The 25,572-nt window shown below is 35.5% G+C and overlaps 4 protein-coding genes across 6 annotated transcripts; 2 read left to right on the top strand and 2 right to left on the bottom strand.

The window, feature by feature from the left end:
- Positions 1-2,306: 2,306 nt before the first annotated feature.
- On the bottom strand, positions 2,307-5,048 carry LOC132172046 (F-box/LRR-repeat protein At4g14103). 3 transcript variants are annotated; one of them, XM_088511360.1, is made up of 3 exons: positions 4,089-5,048; positions 2,890-3,060; positions 2,307-2,802 (listed from the first exon to the last, which is right to left on the bottom strand). In XM_088511360.1, exons 1-3 carry the CDS (start codon positions 5,037-5,039, stop codon positions 2,527-2,529), a joined length of 1,398 nt encoding a protein of 465 aa, XP_088367486.1. In that variant the 5' UTR covers positions 5,040-5,048; the 3' UTR covers positions 2,307-2,526. The 3 variants fall into 3 exon arrangements, with proteins under 3 accessions (XP_088367486.1, XP_088367485.1, XP_088367490.1); XM_088511359.1 differs by having other exon boundaries at positions 2,902-3,060; XM_088511364.1 differs by having other exon boundaries at positions 2,902-3,060; positions 4,098-5,048.
- Positions 5,049-5,980: 932 nt separating this feature from the next.
- MEF19 (mitochondrial editing factor 19) lies at positions 5,981-7,715 on the top strand. The gene has a single exon (XM_059583650.2). It carries the CDS (start codon positions 5,985-5,987, stop codon positions 7,680-7,682), a length of 1,698 nt encoding a protein of 565 aa, XP_059439633.2. The 5' UTR covers positions 5,981-5,984; the 3' UTR covers positions 7,683-7,715.
- Positions 7,716-8,061: 346 nt separating this feature from the next.
- Positions 8,062-12,972, bottom strand: LOC132171791 (alpha-crystallin domain-containing protein 22.3). The gene is made up of 3 exons (XM_059583188.2): positions 12,690-12,972; positions 8,973-9,343; positions 8,062-8,493 (listed from the first exon to the last, which is right to left on the bottom strand). The coding sequence occupies exons 1-3, from the start codon at positions 12,704-12,706 to the stop codon at positions 8,258-8,260; spliced, it is 624 nt and encodes a 207-aa protein (XP_059439171.2). The 5' UTR covers positions 12,707-12,972; the 3' UTR covers positions 8,062-8,257.
- A 5,530-nt stretch (positions 12,973-18,502) lies between these two features.
- LOC132168946 (uncharacterized) lies at positions 18,503-24,728 on the top strand. The gene is made up of 3 exons (XM_088517265.1): positions 18,503-19,019; positions 21,128-21,285; positions 23,152-24,728. The coding sequence occupies exons 1-3, from the start codon at positions 18,538-18,540 to the stop codon at positions 24,726-24,728; spliced, it is 2,217 nt and encodes a 738-aa protein (XP_088373391.1). The 5' UTR covers positions 18,503-18,537.
- The last annotated feature ends 844 nt before the right edge of the window (positions 24,729-25,572 follow it).

Here is a 25,572-nt window from a genome sequence, read left to right as displayed (position 1 = left end):
TTTTTTTTTTTTTTTTTACAAAAAGTATTTTTTTTTGTTAGAGGACATTAATAATGTTTTCTCAAACTATCAAGACATTGTCAATTAAAAGTTTATGAGAGATATTATTAATCATGTAATAGTTTGAAGAGTATTTAAACCTTCTCTAAATTTTTTTATGAAAAGTAATTTTATCATTTTTTTGGAAAAATAAAGAGATATTGCGATTGCATCTACAATGATAATTTGAGAGACATTGCACCACAAATTGAAGTTTCACAAATTGTTAAGTTCCAAAAAGAAAAAAAAAAGAAAAGAAAATTAACAAATTGTTTGGTAATAAGAGGGAATAATTTTTTTTTATTTTCCTAATATTTTCATTCCTGAAATTTTTTTTTTTGTGTGTTTCCTAAAACTCGAGCACCTGTTGCACGTCTTTAAACCCCAGGAGCACCGAGCCACAGTGGCACCAAATCACTTCTACACCCAACTCCATCCATAGCAAAAAGCAAAACCCACTTGAATTTCTTACAAAACCCCCCAAAAAGCTCGACGCTGCAACAAGCAAACTCTGTTCCGCCCATCTCCAATGGCTTCCCCTCTCAGATAAGTACATATATAACCCATCTCCAATTTCGTGCAAAAATGCAGATATTTACACAGACATACATAGACATGGATAAATGCATGCATATGCTTTTGAATGCCCAACTATGTAGAAGCAAAAAAGAACCACGAAGAGATAAATCATAAAAGGCTTGGTGGATGAAATGCGTGTTTTGGCGGGGAACGAGGAACAGGGTTCCCTCCAAAGCATGAGCCTTCAGATCACTGTTGCTGATGGGACAACACGAGGATTGCAGTAAAACGTCAGCATTGGGAGAAAAAAGAATCAGATATTCGGCGCTTTCAAGTTCCAACTGATTTGATCGCCGAAACTTTCCCATGTTCCAATGGGCTCGTCGGAGTAGAGAGTTGGAGAAAAGCAAAAGAATAGCAACAGGGCTTGTGAAGTCTTGTACCAAACAAACTAACTGCCCCCTTCTCTGTCTTTATATGATGTTACATCTCTTTTCTCAACAAAGAAGCACATGAAGAAGCACTACACCTCCATCCTCCCTTCGTTAGAGAAATGCAGAACCATGACCGAGTTGAAACAATTACATGGGTTGATGATCACTACATCAGTTATAAGATCTGTAATCCCTCTGAGCAGGGACTTCTGTTCAATTTTTATTACTATTAAATTTAGGATGGATCAGTATTAAATTTTGATTTAATACGTATTTGTGATGTTTTGGACATAATTTGAGTATCTTGCTCCAAAACAAAAGTAAATTCATAGACCATATAAGATGTTAAAGGTGTAAAGATATACTTTGTGGAATGGGTTCTTACTTGGATTTTCAAACTTCTTCACCAAAGATGACATGGGTGAGCGCATATGTTATCTAATAGAAAGTGTTCAATGTAGAAGGAATACTAGAACAATTTATTCGTCACAAGATTAAGATCAAGTGCCTAATATAGCTAGTTATTACCAATACAACTCAATTTCAAATGAACCACAATAATATTCCTCAAAATTGTCAGATGCCCATACACAAACAAGCTGTGGTGAGGAATTCAAGTAAAGCAATCGGATTGCCATCAAAAGTAAAAATGGACCCAGTAGTACATACCACATGAAAACCACAATGGTCTCACTCAAACTCCAAATGAAATTCAAACACACCCTCAAAACCTTTCTCAAGCTTATAGGAATTCAAACCAAACAATCAACCTGCACTTTTAGCATTAAACGTTCGGTTTTTCAAGTAAATATGCCAAAAAAGTAAAAAGGGATAACTGGGTAAATCAATTTTCTACAACCCAAAAGATCAAAAAAAAAAATAAGGGTTATTTCAAAGTGGCATACATGACTGATAACTTCCACCCATTTGCTCTATGTACTAAGAAGGGGAATCAAAGGTTTTGATAGAAATATAGTGGCCAAAAGTTCTGGAACATTCCAGCACTACCAACCATCAGATTAGCCTACTTAAATAAAAACTTCAGTAATTAATGCACTACCAACCAAATGTGGTAGCAAATATGCATTACTAGTTGTACAATCTATTTCTTTTTTCATTGTAAATTCGTCAAGATAGAATCACATAGTTTTCAGAATCACACATAAGCCCATCATAGATGGGTCCCATTGCCATTGTTAAAAGGAACTACCAAACATGCATCCATAAAAGATAAGTAGAATTAGCAATGCACATCAAAGACAGCATTGCAATTGACACAGAATCAAGATTAAATCGGAGTGAAAAACAACCAGAAATAGAAAAACAAACACTGAACACATAAAATTAGCATAAACTTGTAAGCTTAAAGGATTCAAAACTAATTATCACAAATAACAGAAACCAATATTCTGTAACAAGAAGTTAGTAGTTACCTAGGTAGGGTAGAAGGCTGACAAGAACAAGTCATACTTTTAATCTTCCAAGGAAGAGGAATTAAGGGATTTTTTTTCAAAAATAAGAGCTCAAGAAAGGCTCATTTCAAAACAATTTTACAATTCCGTGACCCTTCAGGGATCTCTATCAACTGTTTGTAGAGACTCTCTTGCTTTTCTAAGTTCCCTCTTAAGTGCTCTGAGCAAAATATAACTATTTCATTCAAAACAACAGCATTCTTGAGCAAAATCTTCACAGCAGAAAACTCTTCCCTATCTCCATCATAATCACCAACTTCAACCCACTTGAGATGGGACAAGAAACATGGAGGCACTGGGTCTAGTATCCAATCATCGTTCTCCCACAATCTGATCCCCTAAATTATCATTGTAAGTTAAAAGATTTAGCCACGTTGATAAATCAACAATAAGATGGAACAGATACATGACAGTGCATTGAATACTAATAAAGTTACCGTCCAAAATTTCAGAGTTTCGAGACAAGGAGATTTATGCAATATCCTCAACAGTACACTGTCAAGAGCTACTGACCAATGACCGTCATATAATATCAAATCCGTCAGGTTATTGAACATTGGCATATGAAGTAGGTGTTCTGCTGCATCTATCAAAACCTAAGAAGAGCATAAAGCAATACAACATAATTAAAATACTTCCAAGAACAAAGCAAATATAAATGACAAATGCAATAAAAGCATTATGGGATCATGGTGGAGCATGATTAGTAATTATGAGATGAATACTTGGAATTAAACAAAAATCTAATCGGTAATTTCTAATCATTCACTAATGTAGGTACAATCATATGGATTTAGTAGTAAGAGATTGGATGGATGGGATTGGGTTGAGACTTAGGTTCAAGTCTTACCAAGCAAAAGAAGAATTTTGTTTTAACATCAATAACACAGCCTAAGAGTAGAACATAAACGATATATGGAAACTTTCATCATTCAAATAGAAACCATCAGAGTAGCAGTTATCCAATGGTTTTCCAAATGCTATAAAAATACAAACCCCATTTGGTCGCATTACTTGCTAAAAAAGAAAATAGAAAAAAAGGAATGAATTAATTCATGAATAGAATACATTCTCCTTTGATATCTTGATCAAGTATTGCATGATTATATTTCAATTTCAACTACTTGATTTGTGAGCATCATAAAAAATTACAAAAACAAGAGTTCTCATCACTTAAGTAATTAACTTAACAATCGATGTAGGATTCCATCACATCTACCACAATGACTATGTCCCCCTTGAGTGGAAGCCTTTTCCAAACCTTTTATTAAGTGCCAAGCATTACATCAAGAGCCAAACGAAAGGATTAATCCACATAGACTCTGGTTGGCAAGCAAAGGTTAAAAGGTAATGAATATGATAAATATTGTTTGTCAATTGTTGATCAAACGATTTCAGATTCTTGCTGTGTCATGACATTTCGGTTTCCTCATCCATAAGAATGCTCGTCTAACTTCTGTCACAACTCAAATAACATGAAAACATAGAATGGTAACCTTCCTTTATGCCATTAGCTTTATCATACCACATTTATGCAAGCAGTTCAAGGAGGGCTTAATTTTTCCACCATTGTGTTGATATGTTACAGTAAGATTTGAACTTACAACGAGAGAAGCAGCCATACCTCAACCACCTCACAGGAAAGTTGTAGTAATTTTACGTTGGAGAGCCCTATAAGAAGTTTATAAATGCGGTGAGTAATTTGAGCTGATGCATTATCAGGGATAGCAGTAATCTCTGCCTTTTCCAGTGAGAATGAATTGTTTAAGCAATAGTCGCTGTACAGTCCACCAGTGTAACAAAATTCTTTGAGTCTGATTGCAAAAATCAAAACCTCACAACCATCCCCATAACTCGAATTTGGCCTCTCAAATTCCCCTATGCTCAGAGAATGAAGATTGGGAGCAGAAAGACGCACAAGCTTGAGACCCCCCCAACTGCAATCGTTTAAACACAACTTCTGAAGGACTGACAGACCAGAGAAAAACTGCTGGGTTAAGTACTCGTCCGAAAATGTAACACTTCTGATAGCCAAGGTCTTTAGATTTGAGAAACAAATTGTATTGGGAAGCTTGAGGATACAGGGCATAAAAAGGTTTAAGCTTGTCAGTGTCTTGCAAGTAAACAAGCAATAAGGCAGTGAAAATTCTCCATTGAGTTTGTCAAGCTCAATATCCAACTCTTGAACAGTATGCCTTACTGCAGCAGAGATCCACGTATTAACACGAGCAGCATCCCGTAGCACATCACAAGGGAGAGTGAATCGTTTTATATTATAGGAGTCACGTAGACAAAGCACCCTTTCCACAAAATTCATCAAAAGCCTTCTCTTAGGCAATGGTTGCTCAAAAATATCTTGCTCAAAATCTAGATTGGGAATAGAAGCCCATAGATATTCCCACCTTTTAGAAAGCAGGCTTGTCTTAACAGCGTCTTTTGTTGGAAGAAAAGAGAGGATGTGTCGAAGAACCTCCTCAGGTAAGTCACCTAAGCATTTGCTGTTCCCATCAATGTCCTCTTCTTCATTCGGTTTCTGCCTCTTTTGAGGTTCTTGAATTAAACAAGTTGTCTCCATAGTCAATGTCTCCAATACTTTGTCAGCCTGTAATGGAAACTTTGTAGAAACACCATTGACACTGAGATGCAAAGTTCCAAACATTTAGTTGAACACAGCATTATTTTCAGCTACAAACACGAGCTAATGCAAAGTTTTCACAATTTCAGAATTTTGACCAGATTGACAGATCCTCATACAAAACAACTTATTTACATATTTATTTTTCTGGGTCTTTCTGATTTACATTTCTAACGATTACCAAAATCAAGAAAGGAGCAGAAATTTGAAAGCATCCACATTTCTAACAATTACCAAAATCAAGAAAGGAGCATAAATTTGAAAGCATCCACTTCTTACCATTTGATAAACTACCACTAACTTGAGTTTTGGCTTATTTTTTCTTTTTTCTTTTTCTCATTTTGTGAAATTTTTAAGCAATCAAAATAACTTGTCATGATAATCAAATCCTTAGATTTTCTAAGGAAGAATGATTAAGTATCATAAAAACAAAGATGGGATAATTACCGCTCATGCCAATGGCAGGAACTAAACGACAGCGCTTCGCATGGGCGGAGTGGTGTTCCCGTTAGAGAAAAGCAAAAAGAACCACGAAGGCATAAATCATAAAAGGTTTGGTGCATGAAATATGTCTTTTGGCGGGGAACAAGGAACAGGGTTCCCTCCAAAGCCTGAGCCTTCAGTTCACTGTTGCTGATGGGACAACACGAGGGTTGCAGTAAGACGTCAGCATTGGGAGAAAAAAGAATCAGATACTTGGCGCTTTCAACTGAAATACTCTGTTTGGCAAACAAATGGGCTCGTCGGAGTAGGAGGAGGAGAAAAGCAAAAGAATAGCAACGGGGCTTGTGAAGTCTTGTACCAAAATGCCCCTCGGAAATACCCCAATCGCTTCTGTGTCTTTATATGTTGGTTGTTGCATCTCTTTTCTCAACAAAGAAGCCCATGAAGAAGCACTACACCTCCATCCTCTTCTCGTTAGAGAAATGCAGAACCATGACCGAGTTGAAACAATTACATGGGCTGATGATCACTACATCAGTTATAAGATATGTAATCCCTCTTAGCAGGGTTATTGATTTTTGCACAAATTCTGAAGCCGGGGACTTCAATTATGCAAAGTCTGTTTTTAACCAAATGGAAGTGCCTAGTGTGTACATTTGGAACTCCATGATCAAAGCTTACTCTAACAGTAACAACCCAGATGAGGCTTTGTATATGTACAGAGAAATGCAGAGAAGGGGTTACTCGCCGGACCATTTCACGTTCCCTTTTGTGCTCAAAGCATGTTCGGTGCTTATTGATCCAAATTATGGAACATCGGTCCACAATCGCATTGTGAAAACTGGGTTTGAATTGGACGTGTATGCTTCCTGTGGTTTACTCAATATGTATGTATCTTGTGCAGATATGGAAGCAGGAGTAAAGGTGTTTGATTTAATTCCAAAGTGGAATGTGGTAGCTTGGACTAGTTTGATTGCCGGGTATGTTAACAACGGCTGTCCTAGCAAGGCTATAGAGGTGTTTAAAGACATGGAGTTTTGGAATATAGAGCCTAATCAGATTACCTTGGTGAATGTACTAGTTGCGTGTGCTCGCATGAGAGATATAGATACTGGAAAATGGGTTCACAGTCGTGTCTGCCAACTCGGATATGATCCCTTTGAATCAGATTTACCGTTCAATGTGATACTTGCAACTGCCATTATAGATATGTATGGAAAATGTGGCAGCTTCAAATACGCACGGACTCTGTTTTACAAAATGCCTGAAAGGAATTTGGTTGGTTGGAATTCCATGATTGGTGCATTTAATCAGTATGGTAGGGTTGAGGAGGCACTAGGTCTTTTCTTCGATATGCTAATTGCTGGGTTTCAGCCGGACACAGCTACCTTTTTGAGTGTCATAGGTGCCTGTGCTCAACTGGGGGCTCTGGCATTGGGACAAAATATTCATGCTTTTGTTTTAAAGACGAACCTCAGCGAGGATACTGCTATTGGAACTGCCCTGGTGGACATGTATGCTAAAATTGGAGATGCAAGAAGTTCGCAGCAGATCTTTTGTGAAATGGAAAAGAAAGATGTGATGGCATGGACTAGCATGATTGTTGGTTTAGCTATGCACGGGCATGGAGAGGAGGCACTAAGTACTTTCAAGAGAATGCAAGAGGATGCTACTCTTATACCGGACGAGATCACATATGTCGGGGTTCTATGCGCGTGTAGCCGTGTTGGATTGGTTGAAGAAGGTCAGAGACACTTCACCTCAATGACCGATGTTTACAACATACAGCCAACGATGGAGCACTATGGTTGTATGGTTGATCTTTTGAGTCGAGCAGGGCACTTTGAAGAGGCAGAAAGATTAGTGAAGAAAATGCCAATCGGACCCAATATTGCCATATTGGGTGCTCTTTTAAATGGTTGTGATATTCATGAAAATGTGAATCTAGTTGACCAAGTGAGAAGCCGAATAACAGAGTTGGACCCTGAGGGTAGTGGAGTTTATGTTCTTCTTTCAAACATATATGCCAGGGCTGGTAAATGGCAAGAAGTAAAGCTGGCTAGAGAGTTGATGGCACACAGAAGGGTAGCAAAAACTCTTGGGCATAGTGCAGTTGAACTGAAATTGTTGAATTCATGATTACATTATAATTCATTTTTTATTCAAATTTATGTTGAATTATTCTTGTTAATATGGAGGGATTTTCATTGTTCTCAAGCTGATCATCACATCACTAAGCTTTAAGTCATTTTAACAATTAAAATCTTCTTGGCAATGGCAACACAAGTAGTTAATGAGTCTATGGGTTAACTCGACACTGTAATATCATTTTAACAACTAAAATCTGCACCAGCTTCATTACATACAGTCAAATGTAGATGATAAGAGAAATAAATAGTCTAAATTAATGGAGAAAAATTGTGACCATACCCTGATTTTAGAATTGAACCTGTTTAATGGGTCTAAAGTAGCAACACTTTCTAAATAAAAAAGTTAGGAGAAATAGCATAGGCTTGACTTAACTAAACAATTTATTTGGGGCCAGCTGCACAAATTGCATCTTGTCATTCATTTCAATCTAAGAACATATATCTGCAAAGTCGCAGGCAATCAACACTTTGAACCACATTCTTTCTAAAGCTATTCCTGTCCTTGTTAAGCTCTCAACTAAAATTAAATCACTCCTTGCTCACCAAAAATGTAAGACTTGTTAGTCACCTTTTCCTCACAATACCTTCCAAAATCCCATCAATTCCAAAAGAACCAGAAAATTGTTGCTGGTCGACTGGACCAGGCAGCTGGAATGAGATAGAGAAGTGCCCCGGTGGGCACAGATTTTGTGTGTGCATCTGAAAGACTTGGGAGTTTTTGCACACTATTTTCTCACCAGTCGTCGTTACTCCCTTTATTACTACTTTTCCATCGGGTTCAACATCACAACGGAAACCATCTGCAGTCAAGATGACAACAAGGCTCAGTAAATGTTGAAAGATGAATATTAGAAGCTGGTGGTATAATGGGATAACTCAATCATGATTCTCGTAGCATATGAAATTCAATGTTCATAACAAGTAAATTAGCTAATTCTAGAAAGTCTTTGAGTGAAGGATTATAGAAACAAATGAAATAATGTTACCGAGAACTTATGTAAGATCAATTCCATTCATTGCACTTGAGCTAATGCCTAAATTGCATGAATCAACAATGATGTAAGATCAATTCCCTCATATATTATAAAATAACCAGAAAAGAGATGTAAGATCAATTCCCCCATATATTATAAAATAACCAGAAAAAGGCCAAACTAACTACTAAAGTTACTGCAATATAATTTAGAAATAACATTTGTTCCTAAGAATATTTAACTAGCAAGTAAAATGATTGTGAATTCAATAGTTGATCAAACCGTACCATGTTAATGAAACTTACTCTCATCCCTTGCTACCCCTGGCAGGGAGACACGAAAAAAGTAAGAATCTTTGGATTCGCCGATGTCCATTAGTCCTATAACTGGTCCAATCTTTCCCATGGCTGCACTCCCAGTCAATGCAACCCCAACTCTGGAGGCAGCTACAACATTATTCCACTCTTCCTGAGATGAAAGAGAAGGCAGAAATATCATAGCTGGCCCAACTTTTTCCAGAGTCTCAGTGTACCTTTTAGTTGCTGATGATGCAGTATAGCTATGCGGTGTAGGTGGACCAATGTATGGCACGCTATTGAGTGGAGCCACAGCCAGAATGGCTTGCTGAGGATTTATAGGCTCTGGCCCATTATTTTCTCTTCTTGATCTCCCACGCCTGAAAGGAAATATTTAATCCCTCAGGGATTGCAAATAATGTGTAATATGTTCCCTATGAAAAATGTAGCACCATGTAGTCCAAACCTTTTGACTCTGCATTAATAATTTCAAAATTCAACTAAAAAAGAAAAAGGAAAATATAGGGCCACCTTGATATCAAGCACATCCCATGAATTCTCTAGATCAGGACTAGTTCTGAAAAGAAGTTACAACATAGGAATTACTTTTTAATGTGAGTCATTATAAATTCTCCCTACCTAAATTTTGTGATTGATCATCATTTCATTGACTCTCAAAGTTGGAATTACCAACTTGTAAGAAACAAAATTGTACCATAATTTAACTACGAGTCATCCCTGGCTAATTCCTCTCCATCACACCCAAAAATTCTTTAATCACATTAAACATTTTAACCTTGGCACCTTGAAATAAACATCAAAGGCTGAAAAATATGCTATACCAAAAATTAGTTCCTACACATTATATGTATGCAATAAGCTTGCTGGGTTAATTTGAATAATAAATGTCATGATCTTCGCTCAAATAACTGATTCAAATAAATCTCGTGCAAAATCGCATCCCACTTTTAGCACTTGTAACTTGGTTAATAATTTTTTTTTCTTCCTTTCTTTACTAATAGAAGTGTTAAATTATCAACTATGTTAAAAGTTTAAGATGATAAGAAATGGTGAATTTATTTATTTATTTTTGATAAATAATGAGATGGTGAATTTAATTATTTTATTAATATTCTAATGCCATGTCTTAGGTGTGACCTCAAACCTCTCCTCATGAGGTCCAACATTTAAAATATTTAACAAAAATGGTAAATAGAGAAGTTAGAGTTCGAACTTAAGACCTTTATTCTAACACCATGTTAAATCACCACTCATCTCAAAATTTGGTAAATCTAATAATTATAATTAATATTCTAGCAATAAGAAATCACCTTAAAGAGTTGGACCGGCACATTTAACTAGAAGTAGTAATTTTCTATTTAACTAGAAAATCCCAGTTCATAGGAAAAAAAAATCTAGAAAATCCTAGTTTCAACACTTGCAAGTAATTTAAGTAATTTTTTCCTTTCTTGATTAATAGAAGATATCACCATAAAAGTGTTGAACAAGACTACCCATCCATAGCGACAGGTCCAAGGTTCAATCCAGAGTGATTACATCCCCCCTCCCAACTGTATAAGCTTTCACTTTGTGGTGAACAAGACTACCCACCTATAGCAACAGGTTCAAGGTTCAATCCAGTGTGATTACCCCCCCTCCCTCCCAACTGTATAAACTTTCAGTTTGTGGTGGGGTTTGTTAGGGGGGGGGGGGGGGGGGGAAGTGGAAGAGAAAAGGTAAACAGATCAAGACGCTGCAAAATACTTAAGACAAAACAGATAAAAATATCAATAATAAAATATCAATATGCTTGCCTTGGGGCAAATGGATGTCCAAGTATATTTAACATAGACATAGAAGTGTTATAGGGCTAAAAGCTATAAGCTTGACTCTTATACAGTTCATGTTATCAAGACACAATTTTCTAACCACCTTCATTTACTATGTCCTCTCCCAATAATTTATTTTCAATGAGAGCTTCCTTATTTCATAGGACAGATACGCTTCCTTATTTAATAGGACAATAAGCTTCCCACTAAAGAAGTTGACACTCTTATTTGACCAGAAGGGTTTATGTGCCAATGATGCATGTCCAGGAAGTCAAAGACGAGAGTATGTAAGTGTGTGTGCGTTCACACGCATGCTGTAAGGATAAGTATATTGACTACGAAACCTTAGTGCTAGCAGATATACCTCCCAGGATGCAATTCTTTTTCAACCTCTAAGGTGGAGCTGGAGCCTTTATGCTTCTACCAAAGGCAACTAGTGCGTGCTTCTTCAAAGTTTGACTTCAAACATACTGTTTTAGCAATTTCCTTAAAAAACAATATTCACCACGGAAACTGCATATTGAATCTTTTAAGGCCATGGAAGCTACTCATATTTGCAAATAAGTCCTTGATTGGCAATTTCCTAGTTAGTTACCATATCAAATTGATGACCATGTATTCATCCAAAAAAAAAAAAAAAAATTGATGGCCATGCAAGTTAGGGAGCTCCCATCTCCTACAAACCATTATGAACTAAAGAAACCATATATATACAGGGCAACATACAATGTCAATACTCAAAGTAATACCCCCATTAGCTTATTCTTTAGGCCTCACACCTTCGATTACAATGACATACAGAAAACACATTATAAAATGAAGCAGCCATGCCACTTCAGATGCAATGAAGAATCATACCATGTATTACTTGTGCGTTGAGACCAACTGAAATGGCAACAAGGAGATGGTCTGATGATGGCAAGTAGCAGGGTAATCTGATTCAGAACTAAGGACATGGAATCCATGAAATGGAGAAGTTCTAGATATGAAACCCCTTCCCTTAACACCTAAGGCAGTGAAATCTTTATAGACCACCAAATGCAAATACCCATTTATAGCTAAATTTTGATCATTGGCGTCACATAAGCTAACAGGAAAATAATGGAGCTGTTATTGACAAAAACAACACACTTTCATGCTTCCAATAATGGGAAATGCATATTTATTGGTCCACTTGGTATATATATATTCTATGTTTCCATGAACAGAAAACTTCAAAAGTACTCAGGAAACCCATTTGGTAGGACATCTTGAAAAACTGTTTCCAAACTAATTTTCCACTTAACTGGTAATTTTTAGATATTTCAGGACTGTAGTTCTCTAGCATGAGTTCTTGTTGTGTCACATTAACCACTGCATGAGACCCAAACATTTGAAAAAATAAAATAAAAATCATTTCCACCTGGTATAAAGGATTCTTCAATTAAAATCATTTTCCTTCACACAAAAAAAACTATCCCTAAGACTCCCCGAAATCGGTCACTCTTTGTATAACTCTGGAAAAATCGAGTTTCCAAATTCAAACAGCCGAAAAAACTTATGGCATCATTTCCTTATCCGGTTATCCCCTTTAGAGAAACAAATCCAACTAATTCCTTTTATCTTTTCGATTAAGTACAATTCCCTGCAAATTGCTCTATATAATGAACATCGACATTAATAATAATAAATAATGCAATATTCATAACATATAGATGCCTTCTTCACAACCGCAATACAACAATTATTAAGAAGAAAATGTCATGAATATCACAAAGCACGCATTTACCAAGAAGAACGAAGTTGGGCATTGAAAAGCATATGCATTTATCCATGTCGATGTATGTATAAATATCTGCATTTTTGCATGCGTGCACGAAATTATACATTTGTGCATGTATATCTGTATGTACTTTACCTGAGAGGGGAAGCCATTGGAGATGTACGGAACAGAGTTTGCTTGTTGCAGCGCCGAGCTTTTTGGGGGGTTTTCTTTTTCTCAAGGTCTTGTTATGGATGGAGTTCGGGGTGGAACTGATCTGGTGCTCAAGATGTGCAACAGGTGCTCAAGTTTTAGGGAACAACAAGAACAAAAATTACTCCTGATAAATAAATAAATAAATATTAGGAATGAAAATATTAGGGAAAAATACATTTATCCCAACTAACCGTTAAATAATTTGCAATGTTCTTATTGAACTTTCAATTTACAATGTCTTCTCCGACTCTCATTGGATTGCAAGTCTTCTTTTTGTGGGGAGAAAAAAAAAAAAAGAGAAAAGAAAAAACAAACAAAATGACTCATTATAAAAAATGTAGAAAAAAAAAAGAAGGAATAAAGACAATTATTTTTCTTTATTTCTTTTTCTAAATTTTTTTAGCAATAATATTTTTGTCATTTTTGTGCAAAAGAAGACAATCCACTGATAGTTTGGGGCGAGACATTGCACAAATTTAAAAATCAAAGTGACATTACAAATTGCTCGATAGTTTTTTTTTTTTCTCGATAAACTGCATACAGCAAAATAATAATAATAATAATAATAAAAACAAATACAAGCAAACCAAAAAAAAAAAAAAAAAGCTAGATAAACAACAACTAGTACCTCACTACACAAGAGGGAAAGGAGGAAGGTGAAAGTCAAGTAGGAATGCAGTTGGTGAATGTTGCAACCCAATATAATGAATAATTATAAAATCATCGGGAATAAGAGAATTCTACTTGACTTAGCTCTTGACTAGCTTCCTAGGAGATTGGAGAGATTAAGAAGAATATATATATAACAGAAGCAGGATCTCCTATCAGAAGGGTGAGTTTGAAAACCAATTGGATCGGGTTTTGTTGAAGCACATATCTGAATCCAAGAAAACAAAAATACCAAAAATAGCTCTTCAGACCAAAAAAAAAAAAAAAACAAATAGTAGCATCGGTCGATAGCATGGTTGAGCATGGAGGATACGCACTAGGGCTAGCAAAATGGGTAACCGGGTAGACACGATTAGGACCCATTAAGACCTGCAACCCAATTACCCGAGACACTAACATGACCTGTTTAGCTAAACAGGTTAATGGGTCTAACACGATTATAACACAGAAAATATTTGGATAACCCGACACGACCCGCTTAACCCATTTAGCATAACCGGTTCATATCGAGATCGACCCGACCCGATAAAAAAAATCCATTGGAAAAAATAATTTAATAAAAGAATCTCTTATGCTAAAGGACTAGTCAAATTTAACTTAACCGTCCAAGAAGAATAAAAAGTTTTAAAAGAGAATGTTTTAATATATAAATAATTATTTAAAAGAGAATGTTTTAATATATAGACCCACATAAAAAAAGTAACGGAAAAACAAGGAATAGGCCAGTGAAGTAAAGCTGTGAGTGAGTAAGTAAGTGTTGGGGTTAACTTAGTTAGGATTTAGACATACGTTTCTTTTTTTTTAAAAAAATTAAATGGGTCTGGTGGGTCACCCGAGACCCGCCAGACCTGGTTGACCCATTTATTAAACGTGTTTGGTGGGTACACAAATTTAATCGGGTAGACCCGATTAAGACCCGAACCCGATAAGCCCAAACCCAATACCTATTAACTTCGTGTCGTGTTCGTATCAGGTTCGTAGGTCGTGTCAAAGACTCAAAATTGCCAGCCCTAATATGCACAACCGTGTGAGAGCCACATGCAATCACATGAGGGAGACTGGAGGGCACGTGAGGGTCATGCAGGGGCATGGAGGGAGGCGTTGGAGAGCAAAGAGGATAAGGGTGACAATGGTGAAGTGCATCGGTGATGAAAGTAGGCAGAGGAAGACATATCTGATAGTTTGGGGTGGGACATTGCACAAATTTAAAAATCAAAATGATATTACAAATTGCTTGATAGGATTTTTTTTTTTTTTTTCCGATAAACTACACAGCAAAATAATAATAATAATAATAATAATAACAAAATAAATTTTTTTTTTTTTTAAAAAAAAAAACAAATACAAGCATAATAACAGAAAAACAAAAAAATACCAAAACACAAACAAAACAAAACTAGATAGACAATTAGTACCTCACTACGCAAGAGGGAAACGAGGAAGGTGAAAGTCGAGTGGGAATGCAGTTGGTGAAGGTTGCAATCCAATATGATGAATAAAATTATCGGGAATAAGAGAACTCTACTTGACTTAGCTCTTGACCAGCTTCCTAGGAGATTGGAGAGACTAAGAAGAATATATATATATAACGGAAGCAGGATCTCCTATAAGAAGGGTGAGTTTGAAACCCAATTGGATCGGGTTTTGTTGAAGCACATATCTAAATCGGAGGAAACAAAAATAGCTCTTCAGACAGAGAAAAAAAAAAAAAAACCAACAAATAGCAGCATCGGTCGATAGCATATATGGTAGAGCATTTCGTTAGAAATTACCTATCATTGTTCAACTTCGTTTAAAGCAATACTCCACTTAGACCAAATCCACGAAATAAGGACCCTTCCAACAACTCTAGAAGATGTTTCGGCCAGCTCATTTCAATAATCATATTTTGTATCTAACTCAATCTTTGAGTGCGCCCTGCATTTGTATTGTATTTTTAATATCCATATGTCGTCTTTGTAGATAGATTGTATTTTTAATATCCATTTGTATTGTATTTTTCTCTTGTAGGTATTATGTATTTATGTTATGTTGCTCCATTTGCACCGTGTGGCTGTTTATGTAGCTGTGATCTTTTTTATTTTATTTTATTTTATTTTAATTCAAATATAAGAATTGTTTACTTCTTTGCTGTCTTTTTACCAAGGGTAGCAAGGGATGAAATTTATTTTGATGATAAGTATACCATTTGATGGATCACTAAATCCGTAACTACTTTTTACATGCTAGTAAATAATAGTGCTGAATTTTATTTTATTTTATTTTAAAAAAAAAATTGATAGTGGGACAAATTTATATTTGTCGAGAAAATTTTATAATGATTATGTGAACCTTGTGATTTTTACGTAAATGCATGTTACTAGAGATATCAAATTTATTACGATGTCTTACAAACTGACGTGACAGTCCATATGGCTTGAGAATGCAACATAAACAAAATAACTAAGAAGTGGTCGTACCACGAAACCCTCTATTTTACCCTTTAAAAGGAGTTGGTCAATCACCTTAAGGGAGCGGTCTAGGTGGTTGGCCCACCCCAACTACTTCTATAGATAGTCGACCACTTCTTTGGGTGTGAGAGGATGGGTGGTCACTCTCACCAGACTTTTGAGGGTGGTCGCGTTCACCTCCATGAGTTATCAGGGGTAGTCGCAACCTCCCTCATGAGCCCTCAAGGTTGTTGTGTAGCCAATGGGGGTGTTTTGGCCATTCCCTATTGCCGAACCAACCCCAAAAGTTATTGGAGTTAATATGGTGACACGGAAGAGAGAGTTAGAAGTTGCAACTCTGACATAAAAAAATAGTATTATCAAGTCTCTTGTTGCATCTTTCCATGTACTTATAGCAAAGCCATTTAATGGGAGTGAAACGAAAGTGGTCATCATCATTGGCAATGGTAAATTTAATTTTTTGAACTGTGAACGAAATACATTTAACTTTTTCAGTGATGGTTTTTAAACGCAATACAGAAGCATATATGCAAAGTTTAATAATGTAGGTAAAGTGTTTTTGGATGACACTGCATTGAAATTTAGAGGACCTACTTATCTTAACTTTTTTGATGGTGGTTTTGAACGCAATACAAAATTAGATACGCTAAGTTCAACAATGTAGATACATTATTTCCAAATTAAGTCGGCATTGGAATCTAGATGACCTACGTACTTGTCTTAAATTTTTCAATGGTGGTTTTGAAAGCTAGCAATACAAAAGTAGATATGTAAAGTTTAACAATATATGTAGAGTATTTTCTAATTGTGTTAGCATTAGAATATAGAGAACTTGTTTGTCGTGATGAACGCAATGCAGAACTAGATATGCAAAGTTTAACAATGTAGATAAGATTTTTTCAAATGGAGTCTACATTGGAATCTATAGGCTTGATTTATCTTAACTTTTATTTGTTTATTTATTTATTTTTTAAGATGATTTTGAAAGCAATACAAAAGTATATATGCTAAGTTTGACAATGTATAGAGTGTTAACAATACTAAATGCAAAGGAAGTGAAGTTGGATTCAAACCTACTTCTCACTCTAAGGTTGGAACGGAAAATCTTCAAGTGATTAATGTTAGGTAACAGCAATGTATGTAATCTCTATTTAGTTTCCAGCTAGCTAACATAGCAATTGTAGTTGTTTAGAATACTTCAAGTATAGTTTAAATAGGTTTCTACCATTGTAAAGATTCATTCTTATAAATAAAGGTCTCTTCAATGGTTTTGGTATTCCATCAAAATCAATTCATTCAATTTTCTTTTATAGAGTAATTTTCAATGAAGTTAGATTGGAATCTAGAGAGCTTGCTTGTGGTTTTGAACGAAATTCAAAAGCATATATGCAATATTTAAGAATGTAGGTTAAGTAGTTTCGGATGGAGTCAATATTGAAATCTAGATGACTTACTTCTCTTAACTTTTCACAATATTAAAGTATATATATATATATATATGCAACGTTTAACGATGCAAGTAAAGCATGTTGGGATTCATGAGTTAAAATCTTGCGTATTGCTTTTCTTTTTCCTTAGATGTTCGTTGCTTTTTTCTTCCGTTGACTATATAAAGATCACATATATTGTTGATCTTCGCAAACTCACATCCCTCAACTCTTAGTCTTTCCCTTCGAATAACAGAAGTAAGAGACGTGTTTCTAGTCGATCTAACCTTTCGAAGCAAAAATCAGATTCTTTGCTGCGAGTATTGTTTACTGGGAATTATGCGATTTGTGTGTGATTTCTTTTTTCTTTTCCTTTCTTTTTCATTATATGATCGACATTGCTAATTCGAAAGTTGTCTTGTTTGTAGGAATAGGACAGAGAGAGAAGGACATATGGAGCTTCAACATTTCATGCATGAGCATCGGTTGTCCTTGCATGAGTACGTGGCATTTTTTGGTATAAGACACCATTGTAAGTGTTGCCTCAACGAAATATTGGCCGGTTCTAGTTATAGTTGCGAAAGGTGCAGCTTCTTCCTTCACAAATCATGTGGCAAACAACCCCGCACGTTGCAGCACCTATTGCACCCGCAACATCCTCTTCTCCTCAGTGAAAGCCCAGATGATGAGCTATGCTATTTCTGCAACAACTATATACATCCACACTCGGGCTGCGCTTACAATTGTTCTCACTGTAATTTTAACATTCATCTTAAATGCGCTTCTATGCCGCTCACCGTAGAAGCTGAATTTCATGACCACCCATTGAAGCTGCTGCGGAAATCTGTCTCCTTCACTTGCGATGCATGTGGGAAAGAAGACAAAAACGTGTGTTACTTATGTATCACATGCTCACTCATGGTCCACCTTAGATGTGCTACCTTACCAATGACTGTCAAACATATTAGTCACCGGCACGCCCTCGAGCTCACCCTCTCTTCTCAGGTAAATCAATCCGACCGTCAAATTTGTCGTCTCTGTGTTAAGAAGGTGGAGACTCACAGAGTTTATTATTGCTCAAAATGCAATTTTGTTGCCCACCTTGATTGCGCTACACGCGAGGGAGACACGGATGCAACATTTATGTTGGAATTTAAAGATAAGCAGCCTCTCGAGTCGTCGACAGGTATGCTTCAAAACAAAGATGAATCCATTGACTCATTAGCTTATCTTGTCAAGAAGATGAAGATAGGAAAGGATAAAATTGAAATAGCCGAAGAAATCAATCATTTTAGTCATCAACATGACTTAAAGCTTACCCAGGAGGAGTTTCTGAACAACGAAAAATGTGATGGGTGTATGCTTCCTATATCTACATCCCGACAATTATACAGTTGTGCTCAATGCGGATTTTTTCTTCATAAATCTTGTGTTGAATTACCCAGAAAAAACCGGCACCCAATACTACACCCCCACCTTCTCACCCTCTACACAAAGGCACCTTACGCTTCTAGCAGCTTCATTTGTAATGTTTGTCGTCGTGTAGGTAATGGTTTCACCTACCATTGTAAGGAATGCGAGTTTGATGCAGATGTCCAGTGTAGTTTGATCACAGACATGAGTGGAATGGTGTTCCGGTTGGATTGGCAGGAAGTAAATGATGGCGTTTCTCATCGGTTGATTGGCATTCCGGTTGGAAAGAAGCAAGAAGGAAGCAAGGAGGGGTAAGATTTGGTAGATGGAATGTGTTTCTGGCTGGGAACGAAGGAGCATCACTACCTCCAAAAGCATTGAGAGGCTCAATTGTTCAAAAGAAGCCTTATATATAATTTGTATTGGCCGTTGGATTGATTAATGAGTCAATCTGATACATGTCAACTTGAACCCGATTAAAAAATAAATAAATTCATATGAATTTTAGCCTTATGGGGTTTTGTTTTAAATTGTACAAAAAAAAATTTAATTTAATTTACATGGTTATGGAAGTTACTCATGAGTTAAGCAAGTTGGCCTAAGATTGACCCGTTTATTAAACAAATTAATTTAGATCAACCCAAATTAACCCAAACTCAATTATATAATATTCTAACTCGCTAATTTTATGATAAATTTGTAATAGATTTATAACTTGTGTAAAAAATTGCAACCTCTAGAAAGTGATTCAAATCTAGCTCAAGTAAAGTGGGTTATATATTAGTCTTGTTCGAATTGTTATCGGGTAGCACTATGGTTTCATAGTCATAATTATACTTATCCTTAGAGCATGCATGAAGTAAGGAAGCCGTCGTAGTATTAGTTGAATGAAATTGGCACTTTTGTTTTAGTAATACCAATAATATTTGATCAAAATGATGAATAGGGCAAAACAAATAAATGGAAAATAAATAATTGGGAGAGGAAATGGTAAATGAAGGTGGGTAATTAGAAAATTGTGTCTTGATAACATGAATTGTATTAGAGTCAAAAGGGTATAGCTTTGCGCCCTATTACTTCAATGTCTACGTTAAATATACAAGTTGGTAATTCCAACTTTGAGAGTCCATGAAGTGATAATCAATCATAAAATTTAGCCCTTCCCCTGCCCCGGCTTTAGAATTTGTGCAAAAATAATGAGTGTGTTTGGCAAAGAATTTAAAAAGAAAGTGGACAGGAACTGTAGCAGATTTAACTGATGTGAAAAAAAAAAGTAAGAATATTTTGAATGAAAAGTGAAGAAAAAAATTGTTTTGTAGTAATTTTTTTATTTAAATAATAATAAAAAGTAATTAATGTGATGTATAAAGTAAGAATGTTGAAGTTGATTTTGAGATGAATTTTTTTGGGTCTTTGGGTCTGGTCTAGTCTAGTTCTTTGGCAAACATGCTCATTGAGCCTGCTTAGAGGGATTACGGGTGTGTTTGTTAAAACCTTTTATCCTGGACACTGTAACTAATGTAAATTAATGTGAAAAAAAGTAAGAATATTTGATATAAAAAAGTGAAAAATTAGTATGGAAAAGTGAAAAAGTTTTGTTTTGTAGTAATTTTTTATTTATTTAAATAGTAGTAAAAAGTAAATAATGTGATATAAAAAGTGAATGATTTGATATAAAAAGTGAAAAAAAAAAAAAAGTGAGAATATTTTGACGTTTATTTTTTTTGAAAAAATGAAGTGAATAGTGTTGAAGGAAGGGAAAGGGTTAATAACCTTTTTAGTACCCATGTTTTCACTTTTTATATATTTTTTCTCACCTAGGTTTCTAATCATATCACAAATGGTACCTGACTTATGGATAAAGACCCATTTAATACCTTCCAAACTAATTTCGGCCACCACATGCCTGCCCTAGGGTGGCTCACAAATTCACAATGGCCAAAATGGGGGGTGTCCGGCCACCTCCATGGGCCAAAATGGAGTGGCCAGGCCACCCCCGTCTTTTTCTTTTTTTTTTTAGTTTTAATTTTTTAAATTATTTAAATTATTTGTATGATTTTTTTTTCTGTTAGGACACGTGATATGTTTTTGTTATGACACATGTCAGTCCGTTAGTTTGATTGACGGAATGATGACAGTGGTACTAAATTGGTATTTACCCATAAGTCAAGCATAATTTATGATACAAATTAAAAGTTAGGTGAAAAAAAAAAAAAATGAAAACCTAGATACTAAAAAGGTATTAACCCTATTTTACAACAGTTGAGAATGAGGTAATTAAAAACTTCAAACTCCCACTTCATGACTTTCTCACTTTCCTAATGTTGAAAATTTAACACTTAAAAATTGTCTGAATATTTTAAATTCTTTTATTTTCTGTTATTGAAGTATCTGCAACACTTGAATCATCATATTACAGTTTTGGGCAATTGTTGCTGAAACTGTTTGAGGCGAGGAAGTCCAGCTCCATCTGCAGGAACACTCTCGTGTGTTACATGCTCGTGAAACATGTTAATCAAGATAGCTGGCGACAGCAACTGGGGCAAAGATTTCTGAAGGAGAAGCAGGAAAAACAGAGTAATTATAAATAGCCTACTTAATTGTGTTCTACTTGTATCTTATTAAGAATGATGTGGCTATTAAAATTACTCTTGGATCAAAACTTAATAATGATTAATCACAAGCCCAATGATAATTTTAATAGCCACATCATTTTTAGTAAGACATAAGTAGGTTTCTTAGAATTACTCTGAAAAACAATTTGTGGGTCCAGGTTCCAGCCAAGCATCTTACTGAGCTCACAAAAGTTTATTCTTTAATGCCTTTCCTTTTTCTCTGTTATTGTTCCCAGCTTTGGGTTATAGTGGCAGAAAATTCCATCTGTCAGGATTATAGCTCCTGCCATAGCTAGCCTCTGCTTCAGTTTACATAGGGAAAATGCTTGTGATTGGCAAACATAAATGAAATTGTAGATTTAGTTGTCCTCTTCTATTTATGGGATGTAATTTGTGTCATCAACTACTCTTGGCATCTGTATCCTACATTTTGTCCATCTTGAGAAATAGAATGGAATACAATTCAAACTTGATGTTACTCTCTTTAGATACTTTTAAGTATTAACTCATGGGTAATGGGAATGGCTATGGCAAGGTTTAGATTCTTATCATATACTCTAACATCAAGGTTATCTATTTCATTTTCTTCCATTGTAGATGACCTACTTATTTAACTTTTCTAATAATGATTTTGAACACAATACAAAGTAGTAGATATGCAAAGTTTAACAATGTAGTTAAAGTATTTTTGGATGGATTCAATATTGACATCAAGAGGATTTGTCTCTCTTAACTTTTACAATGATGGCTTTGAAGACAATACATAAACAAATACGCAAATCTATTGTAGAGTATTTTCGAATGGTGTACGTTAGCATTTTAAAATCTAATTAAAGAACTTGCTTGTCTTAACTTTTTCGATGATGGTTTTGAATGCAATACAAAAATAGATATGCAAAATTTAACAATGTAGGTAAGGTATTTTCAAATGGAGTCTACATTAGAATCTAGAGCATTTGCTTGTCTTAACCTTTTCAATGCTGGTTTTGAACACAATACATAAGTATATATGACATGTTTAACAATATTGTAGGTAAAGTATTTTCGAATAGAGTTAATATTAGAATCTAAAGGACCTGATTATCTTAACTTTTTCGATAGTTTTGAACGCAATACATAAGCAGATCGATATGCTAAGTTTAACAATGCCAGCAAAGTATTTTCGGGTTGAGTGAGACCTATGAATGTTGCTTAACAGGATTTGCTTTTCTTTTTCTTTTGCCGATTCTAATGCATGTTCCTTGCTTTCTTCTTTAGTCTTTCCTTTTTTTTTTTTTTTTTTTTTTTTTTTTTTTTTTTTCTGTTGATTATATTATATATATAAAGATCCTGTTGATTATATTATATTATATTATATATATATATATATATATATATATATATATATATATATATATATATATATATATATATCACATGCATTGTTAATCCTCGCAGACTTACACCCCTCAACTCTCTAGTCCTTTCCTTTTAATAACAAAAGTGTTTCTGGCCGATCTTACCTTTGGATGCCAAAATCAGATTGCTAACTGTGAGTATCCATGACTGCATGCTTATGCGATTTGTGTTCATAAAGATTGTAGGTCACCGTCTTGCTTAGCTTTTATTTTTTAACTTAAATTGCAATGCATTTGTGATCATGAGCTTCTTTCCTTCATTTCCCGTCCACATTGTATTGTTCACTAAACTCGGAGATTGGTTCCTTTTTTTTTTTTCTTTTTTTTTTTCGAATTTTTATTTATTTATTTATGTACTTGGGCCATTTTTATTTCCACTATTTTCAAGCCCTATGATATTGCTAATTCGAATGTCCTCTTGTTAATTGTAGGAATATTAGTGTTGTGTGGGACGGAGAGAGGACAGATGGAGCTTCACCATTTCTTCCACGATCATCCGTTGAACTTGAATCATTACGGGGAAACTATTGGTATTAGAGGTACAATATATAAGTGTAAGGGGTGCTGGGAAGACATATTGGGTTTAAGTTACTGTTGCGAACGGTGTCGCTTCTTCCTTCACAAATCATGTGGCAAACAACCTCGCGAGTTGCAACACCCATTGCACCCGCAACATCCGCTTATTCTCCTCAAAACAAGCCCAAATCATGAGCTATGTTATTTCTGCAATAAATATATATTCTTGGGCTACACCTACTATTGTTCTCACTGTAATTTTAACCTTCATCTTAAATGCGCTTCTATACCGGTCACCGTAAAAGCTGAATTTCATGACCACCCACTGAAGCTGCTGCGGAAATCAGTCTCATTCACCTGCGATGCATGTGGGAAAGAAGATAAAGACATGTCCTACTTATGTATCGATGTCACATGCCCACTCATGGTCCACCTTAAATGTGCTGCCTTACCATTGATTGTCAAAAATACAAGTCACCACCACGCTCTAAACCTCACCCACTCTTCTCAGCTAAATCAATCCCACCGTCGAATTTGTCGTCTCTGTGTTAAAAAGGTGGACACTGAAAAAGTTTACTATTGCTCAAAATGCAAATTCGTTGCCCACCTTGATTGTGCTACACGCGAGGGATACACAGATGAAGCATTTATGTTGGAATTTAAAGATAAGCAGCCTCTCGAGTCGACTGGTATGCTTAAAAACAAAGATTCGGAACTAAATGAATCCGTTGACTCATTACCTTGTGTTATCAAGAAGATGAAGATAGGAGAGGATAAAATTGAAATAGCCGAAGAAATCGATCATTTTAGTCATCAACATGACTTAAGGCTTACTGATGATCAGCCTCTGAACAACGAAAAATGTGATAGGTGTAGGCATCCTATATTCCCTCCGTTTTACAGCTGTGCTCAATGCAGTTTTTTTCTTCATAAATCTTGTGCTGCATTACCCAAAAAAATGCAACACCCACTTCACCCCCACCTCCTCACCCTCCTCTCAAAGTCAACTTATGGTATTAATGGGGCTTCTAGCTTCACTTGTAATGTTTGTGGTCGTAAGTGTGATGGCTTCACGTACCGTTGTGTGAAATGTGACTTCGATGCAGATGTCAAATGTAGTTTGATCTCAGACATCATAACCCATGACGGTCATGAGCATCAACTTATTCTATCAAAGGCATCCTATAATGAGAAGTGCAGTTGTTGTGATTATAAAGCAAAAGGAGGAGTATTCAGGTGTGCTGATTGTGAATTTACTATGGATGTCATATGCGCTACACTGCCACATACCGTGAAGTACCGATACTTTGAACAGCCCTTCAAACTAAGTTATAAAGCTGAAGATGGTTCTGATGGGGAATATTATTGCGATATTTGTGAAGAAAAACGAAATCCAAAGCATTGGTTCTACTACTGTGAAGAGCTAAATTTTCCCACTCATTCCAAATGCATTCTTGGACCCTATATATTCGATGTCATCGGCATGTTGTAAATCAGGTCCCGATTATTCGTGATTTCAACCATCATACTATGGTGATTCTTGCATTAGCTCCGTCTTTGATTGCACCTAGCTAGCATGTGTAATTTCAATCCAAATGTCGTACGTGTTTGTAGAAATTAAAGACAATCGTCATATTATGTACTTATGTTGGACCACCTGCCCCGTGTGGCTATGTATATAGGTTGTTTTGCTCGTTTAAAGGGACTAAGATTTTCTATAATTAGTCTATAAAATTGTTGCTTGTTTATTTGATTTTAATAGAATCGGTATTTAAAAGATTGTCAAATTTTGCTTAAGCATGTAAAAAGCGCGTTTTTTTAAAAAACTTTTTTATTAAAAAGCATAAGCTCCTCACATATTAAAGGACGCATGATAACTTTATATACTAGATTAGAGGAATCACTTGGTTAGGTTGGAGAATTCCTTCAACTCAATTTGAAAGGCAAATATGTCCTATAAATATAAGGATATTTGACTTCTTTGGTGACTTTTTACGGAGGGTTGCAAGGGATGCAATTCATTTTGATAATCAGTGTCGTTTTGATAGATGACTAAATTCATAACTGCATTTTTTTTAATGGAATAGTCATTTTACGTACTAAATGTAACCTTAGTAGTGTTTAGGTAACCTAGTTTGAATGAAAGAGGCATTAAGGCAAAACGCATTCACTAAAATGGGAGTTGAGGAAAAAAGAACTAAATAGCAGAAAAGAGTTATAAACAAATACATGGTTATGTTCCTCATGATTCATACATATATATGTTTTGAAGATCAAATGTGTGTTAACGAAGTGTCAAGAGTTCATCATGTTGTTTAATTCTGTCTCTCGATTTT

Source organism: Corylus avellana, chromosome 1 (assembly GCF_965113065.1).
Source record: "Corylus avellana chromosome 1, dhCorAvel1.hap1.2, whole genome shotgun sequence".
NCBI lineage: Eukaryota > Viridiplantae > Streptophyta > Magnoliopsida > Fagales > Betulaceae > Corylus > Corylus avellana.
This window is presented reverse-complemented; position numbering and strand designations above follow the sequence as displayed.